Source organism: Anastrepha obliqua, chromosome 3 (genome assembly GCF_027943255.1).
Source record: "Anastrepha obliqua isolate idAnaObli1 chromosome 3, idAnaObli1_1.0, whole genome shotgun sequence".
Lineage (NCBI taxonomy): Eukaryota > Metazoa > Arthropoda > Insecta > Diptera > Tephritidae > Anastrepha > Anastrepha obliqua.
Genome location: NC_072894.1, coordinates 38,737,751 through 38,755,993, shown reverse-complemented (window position 1 = coordinate 38,755,993; position 18,243 = coordinate 38,737,751). Strand labels below are relative to the sequence as shown.

Sequence of the window (18,243 nt, the reverse complement as noted above, 5' to 3'; positions counted from 1 at the left end):
AGAACTTTCTTACCTGTTTGTATATATGTATGTTACAAGTATATAGTTCATGGTAAAGAGGTGAGAAAATAAGTATTTTTTGGGAAATGAACTAGAATTTTGAATAGGATTCCTTACACACAATACATAAACGGTATACATAGAGGAAAAACTACGCAGAGGCTGATGAATATATTAACACCATAACCAGAGCTTTAACAAGTAATATATTACGTAATATCATCATCATTATCAAAAGAAAATACAACATCTACAAAGAAATGCATTAAAATTTCCAGCACTACGTTAAGTTTGATAACAGAAAAAGGTCTGGAACTTTCGGGAGATATGCCTGACTCAGAATAGAACCATCTCATCATTTGCCGATTTTATAAGCTAACTCCAGCTAGTCTTATGAAATCTGTGCACCGTAGAAATCCTAAAAGTCCCTCGAATCGGATTGACAAAGGCTGTTTCAAATCAAAAAAAAAAAATTAACATCAAATAATCTTTCGCACCTTAACCTTTTTATCGTGTAATTTTCAAGGGAATTTATTAAAAAAATGTTTGTTTTGTAATTTCTACAGGGACTCAAACCTTGAATGGGTAAAATTTCATGCTTCGAACAGCTATGTGTATTGGGCACACTTTAAATTGAACTCCTGTATAATATTTGAATAGCAACTTACATACATTAAATCCAGTTTGTCGCGATATGAAGAAGAATCTGCAAAAGTCCATCACTGTATTAAGGCTAATGCTAAGTAACTTAGTTCGATTTAACTAAAGGATATCCTAATGGGATCTAACTTTAAGTGACTGACTCAAATAAGTAACTCTGATTTCGAAGCTCAAACGGGCGTTGAAATGAAAAATAGAACTGGTTTCAGAAGGGTTTCGACGGGTTTCAGAAGGAGCAAACACTTTTTTTATAATGCTGAAATCCCCTCAACCTAAGCTTCAAATACTGTGGTGGACTTTTATAACTTTTTTCAACCCAGTCTAACGTATATATGTATAAGTAGATACTTTCATATGTTAGAAGAACATTGGATCAGAACTTTTAATTACTGTCAGCATTGTTCCAAAGGCATATCAAATTAAATTATGAAATATAATTTTGTTAATGACTTTGAAACAGAATTTTCATACATATTTTTAGTTTTTAATTATTTTGTTAGTTTGAATACTATCATTGGAATAAGAAGTTGGAACTCAAATTTATTGATAATTTATAATTTGCTTTCACTAAGTATATAGCATATATGTTCAATCTGATTTTTTAATATACACATTTTCAATAAAAATGCTTTCTGCTCTTGTCAGTTTTCAAACTTTACATCCCCAATTTTTCGACTTTTTCACACAATTTCAATAAGAATTCAACTCGAATTCTTCACTTTTATATGTAACTCGTAATACCTTCTACTACTTTATTAAATTAAATAAATGAATATCTATTAATTAAATAATGCATATTTACCAACATACATATTTTTCTTTAATGTATTATATACACCACAAAGCTCAAAACAAACAGAGCATAAAAAAAAAAACTTTTAATAATTATCCTCGTTTGAACAACTCAACACCATCCAAAAACAAAAGAAAACCACAACAGTTCTAACAAAACTAAACGAACAAAAACAAACCAAAAAAAAAGAAGAAAAATCTCTTTTTTCGTATTTGTATGTTATTGTTAATTTTCAATGCAAAGTATACATTGAATTGCTAATATTATCATTTGGAAAGAAAATAAATGTAAGTTCACTGATACGCGCTTCCACGTGTATGGTGTGCGTAAAGCATTAACATTCCTCTCCGCTTCCCACCAACAATAATTTATAATTTTAATTCATTTTCGTATTTCACTCAAATTCATCTGCAAATATTTAAGCCTGAAATATTTTATAATATGTCAGTGCAGTGCGAAAAAAACCAGCACACAAGCACTCTCTGACGCAAAGACCACTCCTACTACTATTACTAATAAAATCAAATTAGACCTACGGCACTTCAAATATAAAATATTCACCAACACCAGCAAACACCTAAATGGTACCCTGATATCAATATACGCCCAGCTTCAGTTGAGCAACAGTATTATACGTTATACGCCTAAAAGAGAGCACTACGTACCGTGCACATCAATGTCTACATAAGTACATATATGCACATCTACGAACATTAATTGTGAATCAAGGCACTCAACTTAAAAAATGTTTCATCAGGTTTTTCACGTTAAGTATTGATTCAGCAGCATTGCTAATCAATTCATGACGTTGAAAAATCTTACAATTTTAAGCTTCGGAATTCTGAACATCCAAAACTAAACTAAAAGCTAAGTTTTTTTTTACAGGTGTCAAGTAATAGGATAGCAAAGCAAATGTTGAGGTAAGTACATATACATAGGTATGTTATAAGTGTTACTTGCAAATGTTTCAATATACTTGTGTTTACGTGAGATAAACGGCAAAAGATGGGCTGATGGGCCGTTGGCTGAAAAATTCTCAATATTTTACTATGAAGAGTAAACCTTCCGATTAATCGTGAAATATAACTTCATTCAAATAACAGCCGGCCAAAGTTTATTTCGATACTAACAGTTCTGTGTATAAGGACGTGAATCACTGCGGGATAGTCGACATAATATCGATTGTTAACGGCTTCATCCAAATGATATCGCAAAGCGACTGATTTTAAAGTTATTTAGCTTAATTATTAAAATATCTCTTTTGGATGCAAGCAGTCGTCCACATTCAATTTTAATATATGCTGCAGCAAAGAAAAAAATTTCTTTAATATTTCAATGTTCGTGATATTGTTGAAATCTCAATTTTAGAAGCAAAAATATTTTATAATGATGCGACCAATACAACCTCCTACCCGATACTATGGTTCAGAAAGTGCGTATAATCATCAAAGATGAGTTTTTGAGTAAAATCGCTGCTTCAAAGCTTATGTTATATGATACCCTTCGACTATAGTACTTTAATATTGAAAGCGATTGAAATCGGGCTTCCATAATTTAAAGAAATTACTTAACCTCCTAAGTACTGTACGCACGTGCACAAGGTGGCTGAGATTTTGAAGGCAGTGACGCTCGCTCAAACAAATAAGATGAGGTTTTCTTGCTCTACCAATGGCAATAGTTTTGTTTAGATAGATTACTTTAGATATGAAATATATATCTTTCATTAGCTCGTTCATTTCCGAAAATGCGATGGGATGTAAAGGGTATTTCAAAAGAGACGCCTAGATGTCAATAGTAAATTATTCTTGGAGGTACCTTTTTTATTTATTTATTTATACTGAAATCAAGAAACAATTATTTTTACGGACTACTTTTAACGGAAAAAAGTATGTTTAACAAAAACCAAAAAAAAAAGTTAAATTACAATACAATTATTCTTACTCACTACATATCGTTATCGAAAATCTAAATTACAATAAACGGTTTAATTGCGCAGAAAAGCATAACTTAGATAAAGTAAAATCAATCAATCAATAGTATTCGAGATCTCATTGAGTTCATGAATAGAGCGAGCAATAGAAGCATTGCAGGCATAATTTGTTCTGCTCCTATTCAAATGGAACGGAATTGTAATATGATAGGTAAATATCTCGTAGAGACCGAAAAGTAAACCATTTCTAGAAGAGAGGATCAGTAAATCCCCCTTTGATAATAGAAATAGAAAAGGCATCGACAAAATCGATCTTCTACTTTCTTGCTGTTTGAGATTAATTAGAATTAGGTGAGATTTGTATGATGAAACAGGATCAGAGAAGTTTTGGGAAGAGGCGGCATACTTAAGAAAAACCTTTTCAGCTCGTTCAATTCCGTCGATAGATAATTGTCGCTAAGGTCTCAAAATAAACACGGCATATTTCAATGTAGAACGAACCTATTCTGTAAATAGTAACTTAAGAGTATAAGGGTCCGCAAAGTTCGAGCTTTTCCTTCTAACAAAACCAATTATAGAGTACGCTTTAGATATAATAATATCTATATGATTAAGAAATGTAAAACGTGCATTAAAAATAGGCATTCATGATTCGACTGTTTGACATATTTTACCTCTAGAAGTCCTCATGGTGGGCATTTAAATGATTTGATCTTTCTTATAAAATTGTTGAGAGCCGTATTTTGAATTAAATATGTAAATTTGTATATATTTTATTTTAAAACAACATCTAGGTGCGTCTTTCGAAATACCCTTTATTTGTCGTCCGGCTGTATCAGCACTAAATTACAGGCTTTAATGAGTTCAGGACAGCAAAGTACGGATATATCATACTTGTATATGAGCGTGTTTCTTTGAAAGTGGTGTAAGTGTATTTTATTTTATATGGGGATATTTAAGGTTATGAATACATACTATTACATTTTTTTTTTTTTGCTTAAACATCAAATTGGTTTAAATTTATTATGTATTTTTTTAATGCGATTAACAAAAATGTAGGCTTTTAACGACTCCAAAAGGACAAAAGTAAATAACACTTACAAAATACTAACTACAATATCTCAATTGAAACAAACCATTTTTTATGAAATTTTTTTTTTTCAAATATTTCAAAAAAAAATAGACTTTTATTTATACTATTAATATATTTTAGCTTTTTTCATTATGATCAAGTTTTTGAAAACAGTCTTGATGTATTGGAGGGATAAATGGTAATAAATCAAGCTTATCTGTACATTTTTCGAATATGATGGATCTGGAATGAGGATATAAACGTGTTGGTACTATATTTCCAATGTTCTGGGGGCCTCCCCGTAAGAGCAATAAATTTAGTGATTTAAAATCCTCATTCTCACTAAATGAAGTTTTATAGAAAATTGTATATGACTTGCTTTTCAAAAGCCTTATCCGTCGTAGCTTCATCCAATTTATTTCTTCACTGCTGATATTTTTTCGCCTTCTTAGAATCGTATCTTCTAAGTGTTTGGAGTAACAAAATCAACTTGTTTCATTAGAGGCAAAATAAACTTTTCATACCTTCGGCATTGTTTTATGATAGTAGAATAGTTTTTACGTACATATAATAAATATTGTTATCTTACAGTATTTTCGATAGTTTCAAAATCGGTATGATTTGGTAGATAAGGGTGTCCGGAATATAAATGTTTATGGCTGATAATATCTGTGTCGTTCTTGGAGGAATGAGCAACTTTAAGCCACTTTAAAGGCAACTTAAAAGTTTTATTTTCTCTAGGCCATGTTGTAGGCTATTACATGTTGTTGCGTGGTTAAATTTTCTAAGCGCTTCAAGCAACAAAAAACAATTTCTTGGGCACCCTTAAATGACCTTATGTTCTGTAATAAACGTGGAAAAATCGGGAAATTATAAAAATGTTTATGTCATTTACAAGGTTGGCACACAAATAAAAATGCACTAAGGAAGTTATGTAGTACAATTTTGAATTAAATAGTCGTATGTGTTTGAGGAAAGTGGACTTACCTTCTACTCAAATATGAACGAGACGGTATCAATAAAACGGTCCGCGGATGACATATGGCAAAAATAAACTTTTTATTTTTTGGTAGGACTGTTATAAGCTTACATGGCAAATTTCAGCGTGAGATGTCACATAGTTTGTTTTCTGTGCTACTGTAAACAAGTCAAGCTCGAGTGTGTTCTTCGAATTCTCTTCTATGACTTCAATTGTCTGAAAATGTTTTCCGCGGAGCGGCAACTTCAGCTTGGGAAACAGGAAAAAGTCACATGGAGCCATATCAGGCGAATACGGTGCTTGCGGAATGATATTAACATTATTTTTGTTCAAATAATCGCGAACAAGACGTGATGTGTGAGCTGGTGCATTCTCGTGATGCAAGAACCAAGTCCTGTTGTCCCACAATTAGTTCCTTTTAAGACGAATGTTCTCGCGCAAACGCTTTAAAACGTCTAAATATTATTCAGCGTTAACCGATTTTGCGATTTGTGCGATTTTCAAGCACAATTTCCTTTACTTTTCCGATGTTTTCGTCGTTTACTGATGTTGCTGGACGACGTTCATAAGGCAAGTTTTCAACCGATGTACGGCCCTCTTTGAACGATTTGTACCACGGGAAAACACGTGCACGCGATAGAGCCAAGCGTTCCAAGGTATTTTTTGACAGGGTCTGGGTAGGCCTCCTGCAGCAATGCACGGGCTTGGGCTGTATTTTTTTTCAAATTGAAGCAGAAAAGCAAAGCTTCCCGCAAATTGCGTTTCGACGGCACGAAAGTTGACATACTCGGAGCACGAAAACACTGCGTTGTTTATACTTCAGCGAAATGACAGATACTGATAAACAAAACCTAGGGATGAGGCTTTGTCATGAATATATATCCAGAATTGCCAACGCGATAAAGTGACAAATAGCGCCATCTGTGTGTCACCTTTAAAACTAATTCAACCTCCTAATAATTTTTGTGAAAATGAGCTTACAACATTTTCAAAGAAAACAGCTCATATACTACTGTGGGCAAAAAGTAAGGTGAATTTGGTTGTAAAATAAAAAATCTTTATTTATTCTTGTAAATCAATTTCATCCCCTTCAAAATAATCCCCTCTAGATGAAATACACTTATGCCAACGATTTTTCCAATCCCGAAACATGCCAAATAGTCCATTTCCGGTACCTATAGCCATCAGCACCTTCTTCGATTCAGCTTTTATCTCCTCAATCGACTCGAAGCGCGTTCCCCGGAGTGGTCTCTTGAGTTTTGGGAATAGCCAGAAGTCACACGGAGCCAAATCAGGCGAATACGGTGGTTGCGGAACGATATGCGTCACGAAGAACGAGTGCAGTGTGAGACGATGCATAGTTGTGATGCAAAAACCAAGAGTTGTTGGCCCATAATTCTGGTCTTTTTAGACGAATTGCTTCACATAAACGACGCATTACGCTCAAATAATATTCCTTATTAACAGTTTGGCCAGGTGGAAGGAATTCATAGTGCACCCCACCACGAAAATCGAAAAAAACTGTCATCATGACCATTATTTTTGAACGACTTTGACGTGCTCTTTTCGGTCTGGCCTCACCTTTAGCACGATATTCGCTTGATTGGTCAGTTGCTTCAGGGTCGTAAGCATAAATCCATGTCTCCCGTAATGATGCATTTGAGCTTGTCCTGATAGTCTGAAAGCATTGTTTCACACACATCAACGCAACGACTTTTTTCCAAGAAATTGAGAGTTTTCGGTACCAAACGAGATTTTACTTTTCGTAGGCTCAAATGGTCTTTCAAAATGGTTTTCACAGAACCTTCTGATATTCCGATCATATCAGTAAGGTCTTTAACAGTCAACCGACGATTTTTGAGCACTAACTCCTTCACTTTATTGACGTGTTGGTCATCTGTTGACGTCGATGGTCGTCCGGAGCGCTCCAAGTCATGAACACGTTCTCGACCCTCTTTGAAGTCTTTGTAACACTTATAAACATTTTTCTGCGACGTGGTCGAATCACCAAATGCCTTCTGCATGCTAAACGTTTCCGCAGCCGAAATTTCATTACGCAAACAAAATTTGATGGCATTTCTCTGCTCAATCAAATCAGACATTGTAAAAATCGAAAAATGCACTCTTGGTCGTTTGGTAAACACAAGCGTAAATATATTACTGATAATGACATGAAAGTTGGTCCAGATGTTATTAACAGTGCTGCCAACTCATGAAAAAAATAACTAGAGCGAAATTTAAATCCCGCGAACTTTGACAAATAAATTCACCTTACTTTTTGCCCACAGTAGTATGTCGTAAAACTCCTTTCGGTGATCAGCTTAAGTATCGGGATACTTCATACAAGTAGTCGAGTATACAGAAAACTTGTCAAATGTAGGAATATTAATAGTAAATTTATTACACGCATTTCAAAAATATTTGTGCTTTTTGAAAAATTAACTTATATCTTAAAATATGTTATCTGTTATTACTTTTAACTATTATATATTATACTGAAGAAAATCTTATGTTTAATAAAAAATTGAAAAAAATAAACCAATACTCTGTGTCGTAATACAAGGTAAGTACTTATTTAAAGATGTTTATAAAAATAACCCTTTCACATACATATGTAGTATACATTTTGTATGGTCCTGATGTGATCCAGACAAACAATTTTCATTTCTTGTCCAGCCGTTGCAGTTGTACAGAATCCCGAAATTCATACAAACATTAAGGTGGTCATCCCGAGTGTTCTGTATACGAAAGATTTTGAGAATTAAATCTTAACTGCCATAAACATACTTGCCATAGAATGTGCGAAAGGGATATTCGCATTTGCTAGAGAGTTAGATTAGCACCTTCGCGTATTTAAAATTTTTAACGCCATCGTAAAAGATGATTTCTAAAATTTTCTATCATCATATAAAGACGACGTATTCCGCTTAAGTTTATGGGATATTTTTATTGCTTATATTATAACTGATCTAGTATAATACAAGGGTTGCTATTTATCTTTCTGACCTTGACAACTTTTAGTATTATCGGGTGCCATTGGAAAGTTTAATATAATTTAACATAAACGAAGTTAGAGCGTTTTGGCGCGTGAGTCATATTAGCCTTGTTTGCAGTTGATTTAAAAACTGTTTTCTGCAAAAAAAGGAACCAAACCGTGAACGAGAAACTTGAAAGCTAGAATGCATTTATGAGCGATATCATTACATATGCAAGCATCTTCCTTTGTATCTTTGAAAAGTGGTATAATAAATTTTCTTGACGAAATCAGTGAACGTTTTCCAAAATAAGTTGTTGTACCAGCTACCAGCGCGTGGTAGCGCGACGACGAAGCTTATTGATCATCACGGAGAACATTTGGAAAAGAATGAAACCATTTCCTACCACGAATTTTGGTTTATCCATTGTTAGACTAGAATATAAGTAGCAACACTTTTGAAGATTTATTCGGCCAATTTTTTCATAATAAAATGGTTATAAAAAAAGCATGAAAATTCAAAAAAGTGTAATAAAATGCCAAAAAAAAAGTTCAGTTTTTCTGAAAGATCTCTACTGACTAAATTGTCATTTGATTTTTGATTTCATGTGATTGTGATTTCGTATCATGACAACCGGTCCTGCTTTAAATGTGTATAAATATTGAATGAATAGTTTCTTTAATTTGTTTTTATTACCTTCTTCTACAAGATAAAAAATTCAGAGTGCTAGACTGGTTTAGCTACACCGTAAAAATCACAAAAAAAGTAATGACAGCCTTTTAACGGGTTAACTACCTTAATACATTTCATAATTTTTATAAGAAATTAATTACAATTTTTAACTTTTTTGTTTTAAAGTGAACATTTAGCAAAGAAAATATTACCATTATGCATATTCTCTTTATGCTCGCATACTCTTTACAATTAAATTTACCTCGTCCACAACGGATGATACCAAAACCAACTTATTCAAAATTTTTATTTCAAATAAATTTATTTCAGATTAAATCCATTCCAAAATTTTAAGTTATACACATTTTACATAAATATAATTCACTTATTGAATCCATTTACGCCTTGCGTCACATTACAAAAGTGCCTGTTCGCTGAACTTATATTTGAAGTGGAGTGTTTGCTGGGTTGGAGGAGAGCGAGAGGGCACCACAGCAAGTATTCCAGTGGATTTTCTTCAAATGATAGTATTCAAAATGAAGAGAGAAAAAGACAGTAAAATCTCAAAATTTTAAACTACAAAAACTGCTTACATTTCTTACAAAAATTTTCATATTTGTACTTTATTTTGTTTATTTATTTTTCTGTAAAAATACGTTGAAATTTAATTTAAATGATTTGTTGAGCTTTACGCTTTATTTTCAAACTACTCTTAAATTACAAGTACACAAATTTTTGTTTAATACATTTTCGTACAATAGAAAAGACACAATTTTGCTTATATAGAAAAAAATATTTAGATTTTTTTAATTCTTGCATTGCAATATCTGTATATTTTGCTTTCTATGTTGTGCGCATAAGGTCTGGTAGCTAAATTTAGCCTCATAAAACCCTAAAGCAATCTTGTTTTTTATTAAATACTTTTCACACGCCAAATAAAATGATGAGATATTTCGAGATTATTAATTGCTATGTACACGAATGTAATCGAATTTGTATTATAGAAATAAGTTATCCATTAATTACTATGAAAGGCGCTCTCAAGCTTTTTTTGGTGTAAAGACCACTGCGTGTAGGGCATAGGAAATTGTAAAAAGATCTTTTGCTTAAAGCGGTTTGATTTACTATAATAACATGAAAAACTATTTCCTTTCGTAGCGGCTTAAAATTTTAAGTACCTCTTTTTGGAGGGAAACATTAAATCGTGGACCACAAATCGTAACAAAAGCTCGAGTAAACAGCAAATGATGTCCACAACAATTACAAGTTAATCCAAAGATTAGATACCTTCTTAAGAGAAGTGTAGTCGAACCAATGACTGTTGGTAATGCGCTTACCAAGATTCGAGGAGTCCGAAAGTACCTTGGAAATTGGTGATTAAGGATGTTTCATCGATATAAAGGGTGGTTAAGTTTCAAGGGCCGGCGTTAATTTTGAATAAAATACAAGTTTTTTAGGAAATTATTGTCATTTAGCTCTTAAATTGTTGCTGGCTTATCGACGTACACCTTTTCTTTCAAATAACCTCAAAGAAAGAAGTCCAACGGTGTCAAATCACATGATCTTGGCGGCCAATTGACATCGCCGCGACGTGAGATTATTCAGCCATCAAAGTTTTCGCGCAAAAGAACCATTGTTTCGTTAGCTGTGTGACAAGTGGCATCGTCCTGTTGAAACCACATATCGTCCATATCCATATCTTCCTATTCGGTCCATACAAATTTCGTTATCATCTCACGATAGCGAACACTATTCACAGTAACAGCCTGACCGGTCTCATTTTGGAAAAAATACGGCCCAATGATGCCGCCGGCCCATAAACCGCACCAAACAGTCACTCTTTGTGGGTGCATTGGTTTTTCGGCAATCACTCTTGGATTATCATTCGCTCAAATGCGGCAATTCTGCTTATTGACGAATCCACTGACGTGAATGTGTGCCTCATTACTAAAGATGATTTTCTTCACGAAGTGCGCGATATGCATTTTGATTTGAACGCCCGTTTTCATAATAAGAGTGAATAACTTTAAGGCGCTGCTCGATTTTGTATCTTTCCATGGTTCAAATTGAGTTAGTCAGAAATTGAAAAATTAGGTATGGTTCATATTCAACATCGGCTCTTAAAATTAAACCACCCTTTATAAAAGATTTTTTCACATCTTTATTTGACAGCAGCATACCAAGATAAATGAAATAATGAATGATTAAATTTTTGACATCTTCACAAGTGTTCGATACTCTATGGAAAAACGAAGTAGTGGAGAGCTGTAATACCAAATGCAAATGCTGCCTCTTCTCATTACAATAGTCCAGTAGTCGCTTAGTTGAGTTTGAGGTGCTAATAATGAGCTACATTAAACTAATTCACCAGTTGGTTATCTAAAACTATTGTCTTATAGTATTTTTTCTCTCGTAATTATGTTGCATTTAATCTGCCATTCGCCACGGCTGCATAATTTTTGTGTTTTTTTTTAGCATTTTTAGAAGGTTGCATGTTTCTCGAAGTTTCTCAAAGTGTGTCACTCTAACCGAGCTAAAGTGCGATATTTTCCACCGTATACAAAATATAAGGGTGAATGTTGTCCAGCTAATTTGAATTTAGCTGTGTACTAAAGTTTGTTAAAATCGTTGTGCAAAAACTTTGCGGGCATACTAAATTCAGACACCGCGGCATATTGGCAAATCCTTTCGTGCCGTCAAATGCAGATGTAAAATCGGCAAAATAATGATGTGTGTCGATTCTTCCTTCAGAGGTCTGTACTAAGGCTTGGCGTATTTTGAATATCTGGCCGATTGTGGATTGTTCAGGTCGCAGGCCATAATGATAAGATGCAATCAGTTGATTGATGGTGGGCTTAAGCCTTTCACACAATGTGCTCGCTAGAGCTTTACCGCCATATTTAGAGCACTAATGCCGAGGTAGTTGACACAGATTGCAGAATTCGTATGGATTGGGCAAAGCACACTGTCGGCTGCCGCAGCTTTGCATTTCTGTAGCTGTGCTATCGCTATTCTCACCTCGTCATGGTCGGGTAGTGGTCGTCAAGGATTGGGGTATGGGGATCATCACATTGCCTGTGACATGCGCAGCTGTCAGTTTTTAACCAGTTCGAAAATAGTTCGCTTAATAATTTAAGCATACTCCGGATGTCAGTCACTAATTCGCAATTTTTCTTCTTACAGGAAAAGAATTCCTATATTATAATTTAAAAATAAAAACACAGGTTTTAGGAAAATGAAAAGACTTTCTTAAATACGATAAATTTTCAAAACAGTGATGTTGAAAATGATCTCTTGATTATGACCACCAAAGGAGCGTATAAAAAGTCATTCTCTAGCACAAATATTCGCCGGCATCACATAATTTTTAAAGCTAATCAATCAAATGAGTCAAAGTAAATCATAAAATTCGCAAACAGTTTTGAATTTGGAGCTGTTCTGTTAAAATAAAAATTCTTCCGCACCATATATACGTACTTTTTGAGAACAATTTGTAGTGAAGCATGACTCTAAGGTAAATTCTTACACACTCTAGAATGCATAGTCTCCGATCAGCAGGCCATCATGCCTTAAACCGAAGCTGGACCACGACTATTTAGTCATATTGAATACTTTAATGTCTTCGAAGTTAAGTTAAAATAGAACAAGAAAGAAGAAAAAAAAAACAATTAAAGAAGAAAACACTTTGGCAAGTACATAAAAAATAACGATTCATGAAAAGGTGAACAAAAATTTTAACATTAATAATGTTTTTGTTAAACATTCCTTCTACTTCTATTTTCCTTGAATAGAACACAATATGGAAAGTATCTCATCATTTTATTTAGATATGCAATAATAGTATTTCACATATTAGTGAACCTCTCGTTCCTACTGAAGTAAAAATATCCTTTGCAACTATTTTCCTATAGAATTTATCCATTGTCCGTCCTCTTTGTGTTCTTCCCCTTTGGTAAAGAAAATCCCACCTCCTCATGCGTATTGTAAATAAAACCGTATATGCTTTTCTTAATTTTGCATAATTAGCTAATACAAATTAGTAAATTATTTCGTATTATTTATTTTTCTATTTTTTCATTCTATACTCCTGGTCCCCTGCACAACCCAAAAATGAATTACAATTCGACAAAACAAAAAATAAAATGAAAAACAAATAAAACAATCGCGTTTATCACTAAATTCTTTTGCTGATTGAATTGAAAATGACAAAATTGAACTCCAAATTCAAACTAATTCCGAATGCTTGCTTATCTACCAACCATTTCATTGATAAATTAATATTTAATAAATGTGATTGATTTAAATAATAAAATTATATCACACTGAAAATCGATGCTCAATATTGAATATCTATTAATTTACAATATATGAAACTGAAAAAATTTAAAAATTTAAAATTAAAAAAATCAAAAACAAAAAATCTATAGAATACGCCACCGTCGGCTATATGGCAAAACGAATTCAAATGCGAAAACAAAGATTTATGGCGATCCAAAAGATAGCTGAGCAAAAAAAGCAGCAACTGGATGGGGTGCAACCACAACCCAATCCCAATCCGAGTGCAGGCGATCATGGACATGGGCATGGTCATGGCCATAGCCATGGTCATCCTCATGCGCCTAAACAAACAGTGAGTAACCGACCAATTGGCTTTTCAAATATGCAACAAAACGTTGGTTCGCGCGGTTGCTCGATAGTGGGACCCTTGTTCCAGGAGGTGAGATTCAAGGTGCACGATCCGAAGGCCCATTCCAAAGGTGGCACGCTCGAGAATACTGTGAACGGTGGACGTGGCGGACCGCCAGTAGGACCACCCGGCCCCGGACCCCAAGGCGGTGGTGGAGGAGGCGGCGGTGGCGGCGGCGCAGGTGGAGCGCCCGAAGGTGGGGACGCCGAAGCGGCAGTACCATCCCATTTATTACACCCGGGAAAGGTAAAAAAAGTAATTTCCAGCCCAAATACATACACGACTGGAATAAAGTGATCATACTAATCGATTGTTTTTCTCTCTTTATCCCACTTTTTTGTTTGTTTTTAACTATTTCTTTGCAATTTATTTTCTTGAATTTGGTTTTGTGATTTCATTCAAATACTAAATCATACAGGATATCAACAAGCTGTTAGGCATAACGCCATCAGACATTGACAAATATTCGCGTATAGTGTTTCCCGTGTGTTTCGTTTGCTTCAATCTGATGTACTGGATCATCTACTTGCACGTAAGCGATGTGGTTGCCGATGATCTGGTATTACTGGGCGAGGAGAAGTAAAGCAAGCGGCAGAATGTGAAGCAGAGGACGCAGTGTGTCACGCTAGGCGTGTCGCAGGTTGCATTAAGCCAAAACGATGACTGGACGAGCAACGGGAGTACAGAAGGAAAGCAAAACGCGCTAAATTAATTAAGTTTACACATTAGGCAAATACACTATGATAAAAATTAGCATAAGTATATAAGTACTACAGGCACGAGAGGATTAACATACACATGTATGTGTGTACTAGAAAAATCAGCCAACAAACGACACAAAAAAAAAGATAGGTAAAAATTAATTATACTATGCAAAAGAAGAAAAAAACTGGAAACTCGGAAAGAAAATCAAAATAAAAATGAGTTAGAGTCTAAATAAAATAAAAGCATGATAGCACTGGTACGAGTAAAGACATGCACATACACTGAGAGAAAAACACAAGAATAATTTATAGGCATATAAAAAATCAGTTAGTGGATCGAAAGGCTCAATAATAATATTAATTAACCTAAAATCAATAACAATACAGTAAGCGGTAAAAGCTCAAAATAATTACAACTATAAATAATCGAAAGCATAGTGAAGCACACGATGAAAACGATTTTAGAAAGTAATGACACGCCTAAATGTAAACTGGGTAAAACAAAATGAAGAATAATTATCAAAATGGTAAAAGTCAACATTAGGAAATTTTAAATTAACACAAAACATACACACGCACAGATGCAAGCAGTGCAGAATGACAAGCAGATACACAATCTTACCAAACGTAGATATGGCGCACAATCATGCACAGAAAATTACCGTTATAAATAATAATAAACCTAACGCGCGCTTGCTAGAAGAACAGCATACATTTTCCAAAAAAAAAAAATCAAAAGAAATATTAGAGTTTTCAGTTTACTTTTGCTTCCTTATGGGAAAGAAAATATTTTTGATAAGTTCCGAGTGGCAATACTATAATTTTTTTGCAAATTATTTTTGGAAATTCTAACAAATTTCCAGCAAACGAGCGTTACTTTACATGTGTTACTATTACCAATAACTACCGAGCTAATTGTTTAGCTTAGTTTAGAGTTTTTAATTTGATTATAAGAAGATAATTTCGTTATATGAATAGTAGCTATTGAGCTTTGTGTGAATTTTGCTTACAAAATCAAACTTTGTTAAGCACTGAGCTTTCCTTAGTACACACATCAATTGGCTTTCCTCCAATAGTCAGTTAGGCCAGTACCTTTTATGAGCAAAATTAAAAAATAAAAATGGGCAAAGATGAGCATCCTATTCAAACGCAACGGCCATACTTGGTAGAAGAGCAAAACTATTATATATTATTTATATATGCACATGCAGTTGTATGCCTATGAAACGGAATTTTTACACGCGCTCAATGAGCATCGATGGACTACACCATGCCATAAATTTGTGAATACTTGATTTAAAAAAAGTGCTCGATTTTTGAGTCAAATCTACCGTGAACTCGTTTGTAGATATTTTCTTGTAAGAAGCGGAATGCAACTATGTAAGTGCATGTAAGATTACAGGACCAGCTATAAATTGCATGCATTGTATGCATGTACTACAGATGGCTTCGCCTAGAACCCCCTAAAGGTTCCTTCACCATTAATGAAATTATCAACATTTGTATGTGTTTGAGAAAAAATGCAACACATATTTGTTTGGTCAAAACCCTTCTCCTAATTGTGGTGTGCGTCAATAGCGGCGGCTGATTATTTTTTATGAGGAGCTTTTCAATGGTACAAATACATTCGGAGGCTTGGAATTGTCTGCCGAGAAGCGATCGCTATTAGGAAAAGCATTTTCTAGCAATTGGTATTCACGCACCTACTCCCTCGGCTACCGTGGCCGCTGTAAACTTGATCTTGAATTCCATAATTCCTTCCAAGATTTTCACTTTTAATTAATATAGGATTTTTGGAGCTAAACGCTTTTCTGTAATATTCAAGAAAATTAAATGTGAAATCTCTTGATAGAAATTTTTTTTTTTTTTTAGTCTGGACAACTTACCAGTACAGCAATCAGACAAAGTTAAGTCTGTTGTACTGCACTCGGACTCCTTTCTTAATTTTCTTTAAATCTACCTGACCTCCGACGAAATATGAGTAGATCTTCTGGTGCTAAGAAGCCAAGGTGGTCGCTTCTTAACACATCAGTGCTTCAAGCTTGATTCGAGCTAAGGCCGGGCAGATGCACAGAAAGTAGTTCGCCGTTTCATCGTCCTCTCCATATGATGGGCAAAGTACACTGTCTGAGATGCCCACCTTTTCCATGTGCTTTGCCCATAGAAAGTGGTCCGTCATAAGTCCAACCAGCTGCCTGTAGTCCCTTGTGCTTAATGACAGAGGTATCTGTGACAGTCAGTCGGACATGATAGGTAGTCTCAGTTTTGTCCATCTGCCTGCAAAGCTCACTTGTGGGCTGAAGTAACAGTTTGCTAACCGTGGCTTTGATGGTTGCAGAAGGGAGTAGCAGAACGGGCGCCGGGACAAAGAAGTTAACCTCAGAGCCCATCCTAGCTAAAGAGCCAGAGGTCTCGCTACCCACGATACCCACGTATCCCGGGAGCCATTTTAGTATCAGGATATTGTGTCTGCCGATACAGTTAACAGGACTCAACTACACTTGAAGTGGTTGGAGTGCTGTTTAAGGCCATGAGCGCAGCTTTGCTATCGCTGCAAACATATACAGATCTGCCTCACCAGTGGCTTTTCACAAAAGAGTTCATTGCTTCTTGAATAGCATATTGTCATAGCATTTTGATGGACATTACTTGTATGCTTGTTTTCGACAAGGTCGACAAACAGCCAATTATTTTCTTTGCCAGAGTAATGTTACTTGTATATTACTCGAAAGAAGTATGGGCTGTGGATTAAGCAATAATTGCCACTGGAATTTCGCGCCAGTTCAGTTATTGTGTGATTTTAGTGTGGACAAAATTCAATTGGATAATTTTTACCTAGACCTATTACTTTTATAATGTTGGACAGCTAAGTATGCTAACATAGTGTGTTAGCTTCCTTTTCTCTGACTAAAATAATGTAAAAACAACCTAGTTACAATTTGGTCACAATCTAGTTACAGCCAGGCTAGTTCATATTTGTAAAGTCGAGATTTGGCTCATCAAAGGAATTGGTCTAACTATTAGTTAGGGCACAATAAAAGCAATGCTTCCATATACTGACAACTCGAAAGATATTTCATTAAATGCATTCATGAAAATTGTTTGCTGCAAAAGGCCTACTATCGAATATTATAAGCATATAAATATATCAATCGCGTTTATTAGTTACATATAAAAGTTAATGTATACAAATTTATTGTTGGGTGAATACGTTTTTATTTAATATTAATTGCTCAGAGCATTATATATATTGATGTTGAGTACAGTCCAGGAGGCACAAGTTCGAATACACTGAAATATTTGCTGAACATTTTTTTTTTTTTTTTTTTAATTTTTATGTTTAAAACTTTGCAAGAAATTTCGGTAAATCAAAAATATATTTAAAGCTATTAGCTTAAAATAAAAGGAAATATTTGTATATTAAAAACTTATGTGCATACATAAACACTTTTACACTTTAGCGCTTCCAAAACTATTTGCCAAATTTTTTGAAATTGACATAAAACAAAATTCATCAGATTAGCAAAAAATCAAGAGCACAACACAAATTGTAGTTATTTGCGGGAGGTTACGCGCATTTGAGCGTAGATTTTCATTGCGTAGATTAAACAAATTTAAAAGTAGTTGATTCGAATGCGAGCGGCTCTAAAACGTGCAAATTTTTTAGTTAATATTTTACAATAAATTACTTAAATTAATTAAATTATATTATATTTAAATTACACAGTCCCACAATTATCGAATTATTGTGCAACGGGTGTCCATGGTATA

At 34.3% G+C, this 18,243-nt stretch overlaps 1 protein-coding gene across 2 annotated transcripts in view; it reads left to right on the top strand.

The window, feature by feature from the left end:
• LOC129240570 (gamma-aminobutyric acid receptor subunit beta) overlaps positions 1-14,455 on the top strand; it is a 115,412-nt gene extending 100,957 nt beyond the window's left edge. For both annotated transcript variants that reach the window (XM_054876470.1, XM_054876471.1), the window contains exons 8-9: positions 13,509-14,023; positions 14,187-14,455. In XM_054876470.1, the coding sequence (XP_054732445.1) occupies positions 13,509-14,023; positions 14,187-14,351 (680 nt within the window). In that variant the 3' untranslated portion in view covers positions 14,352-14,455. The remainder of the gene's footprint in view (positions 1-13,508; positions 14,024-14,186) is intronic.
• Positions 14,456-18,243: the final 3,788 nt, after the last annotated feature.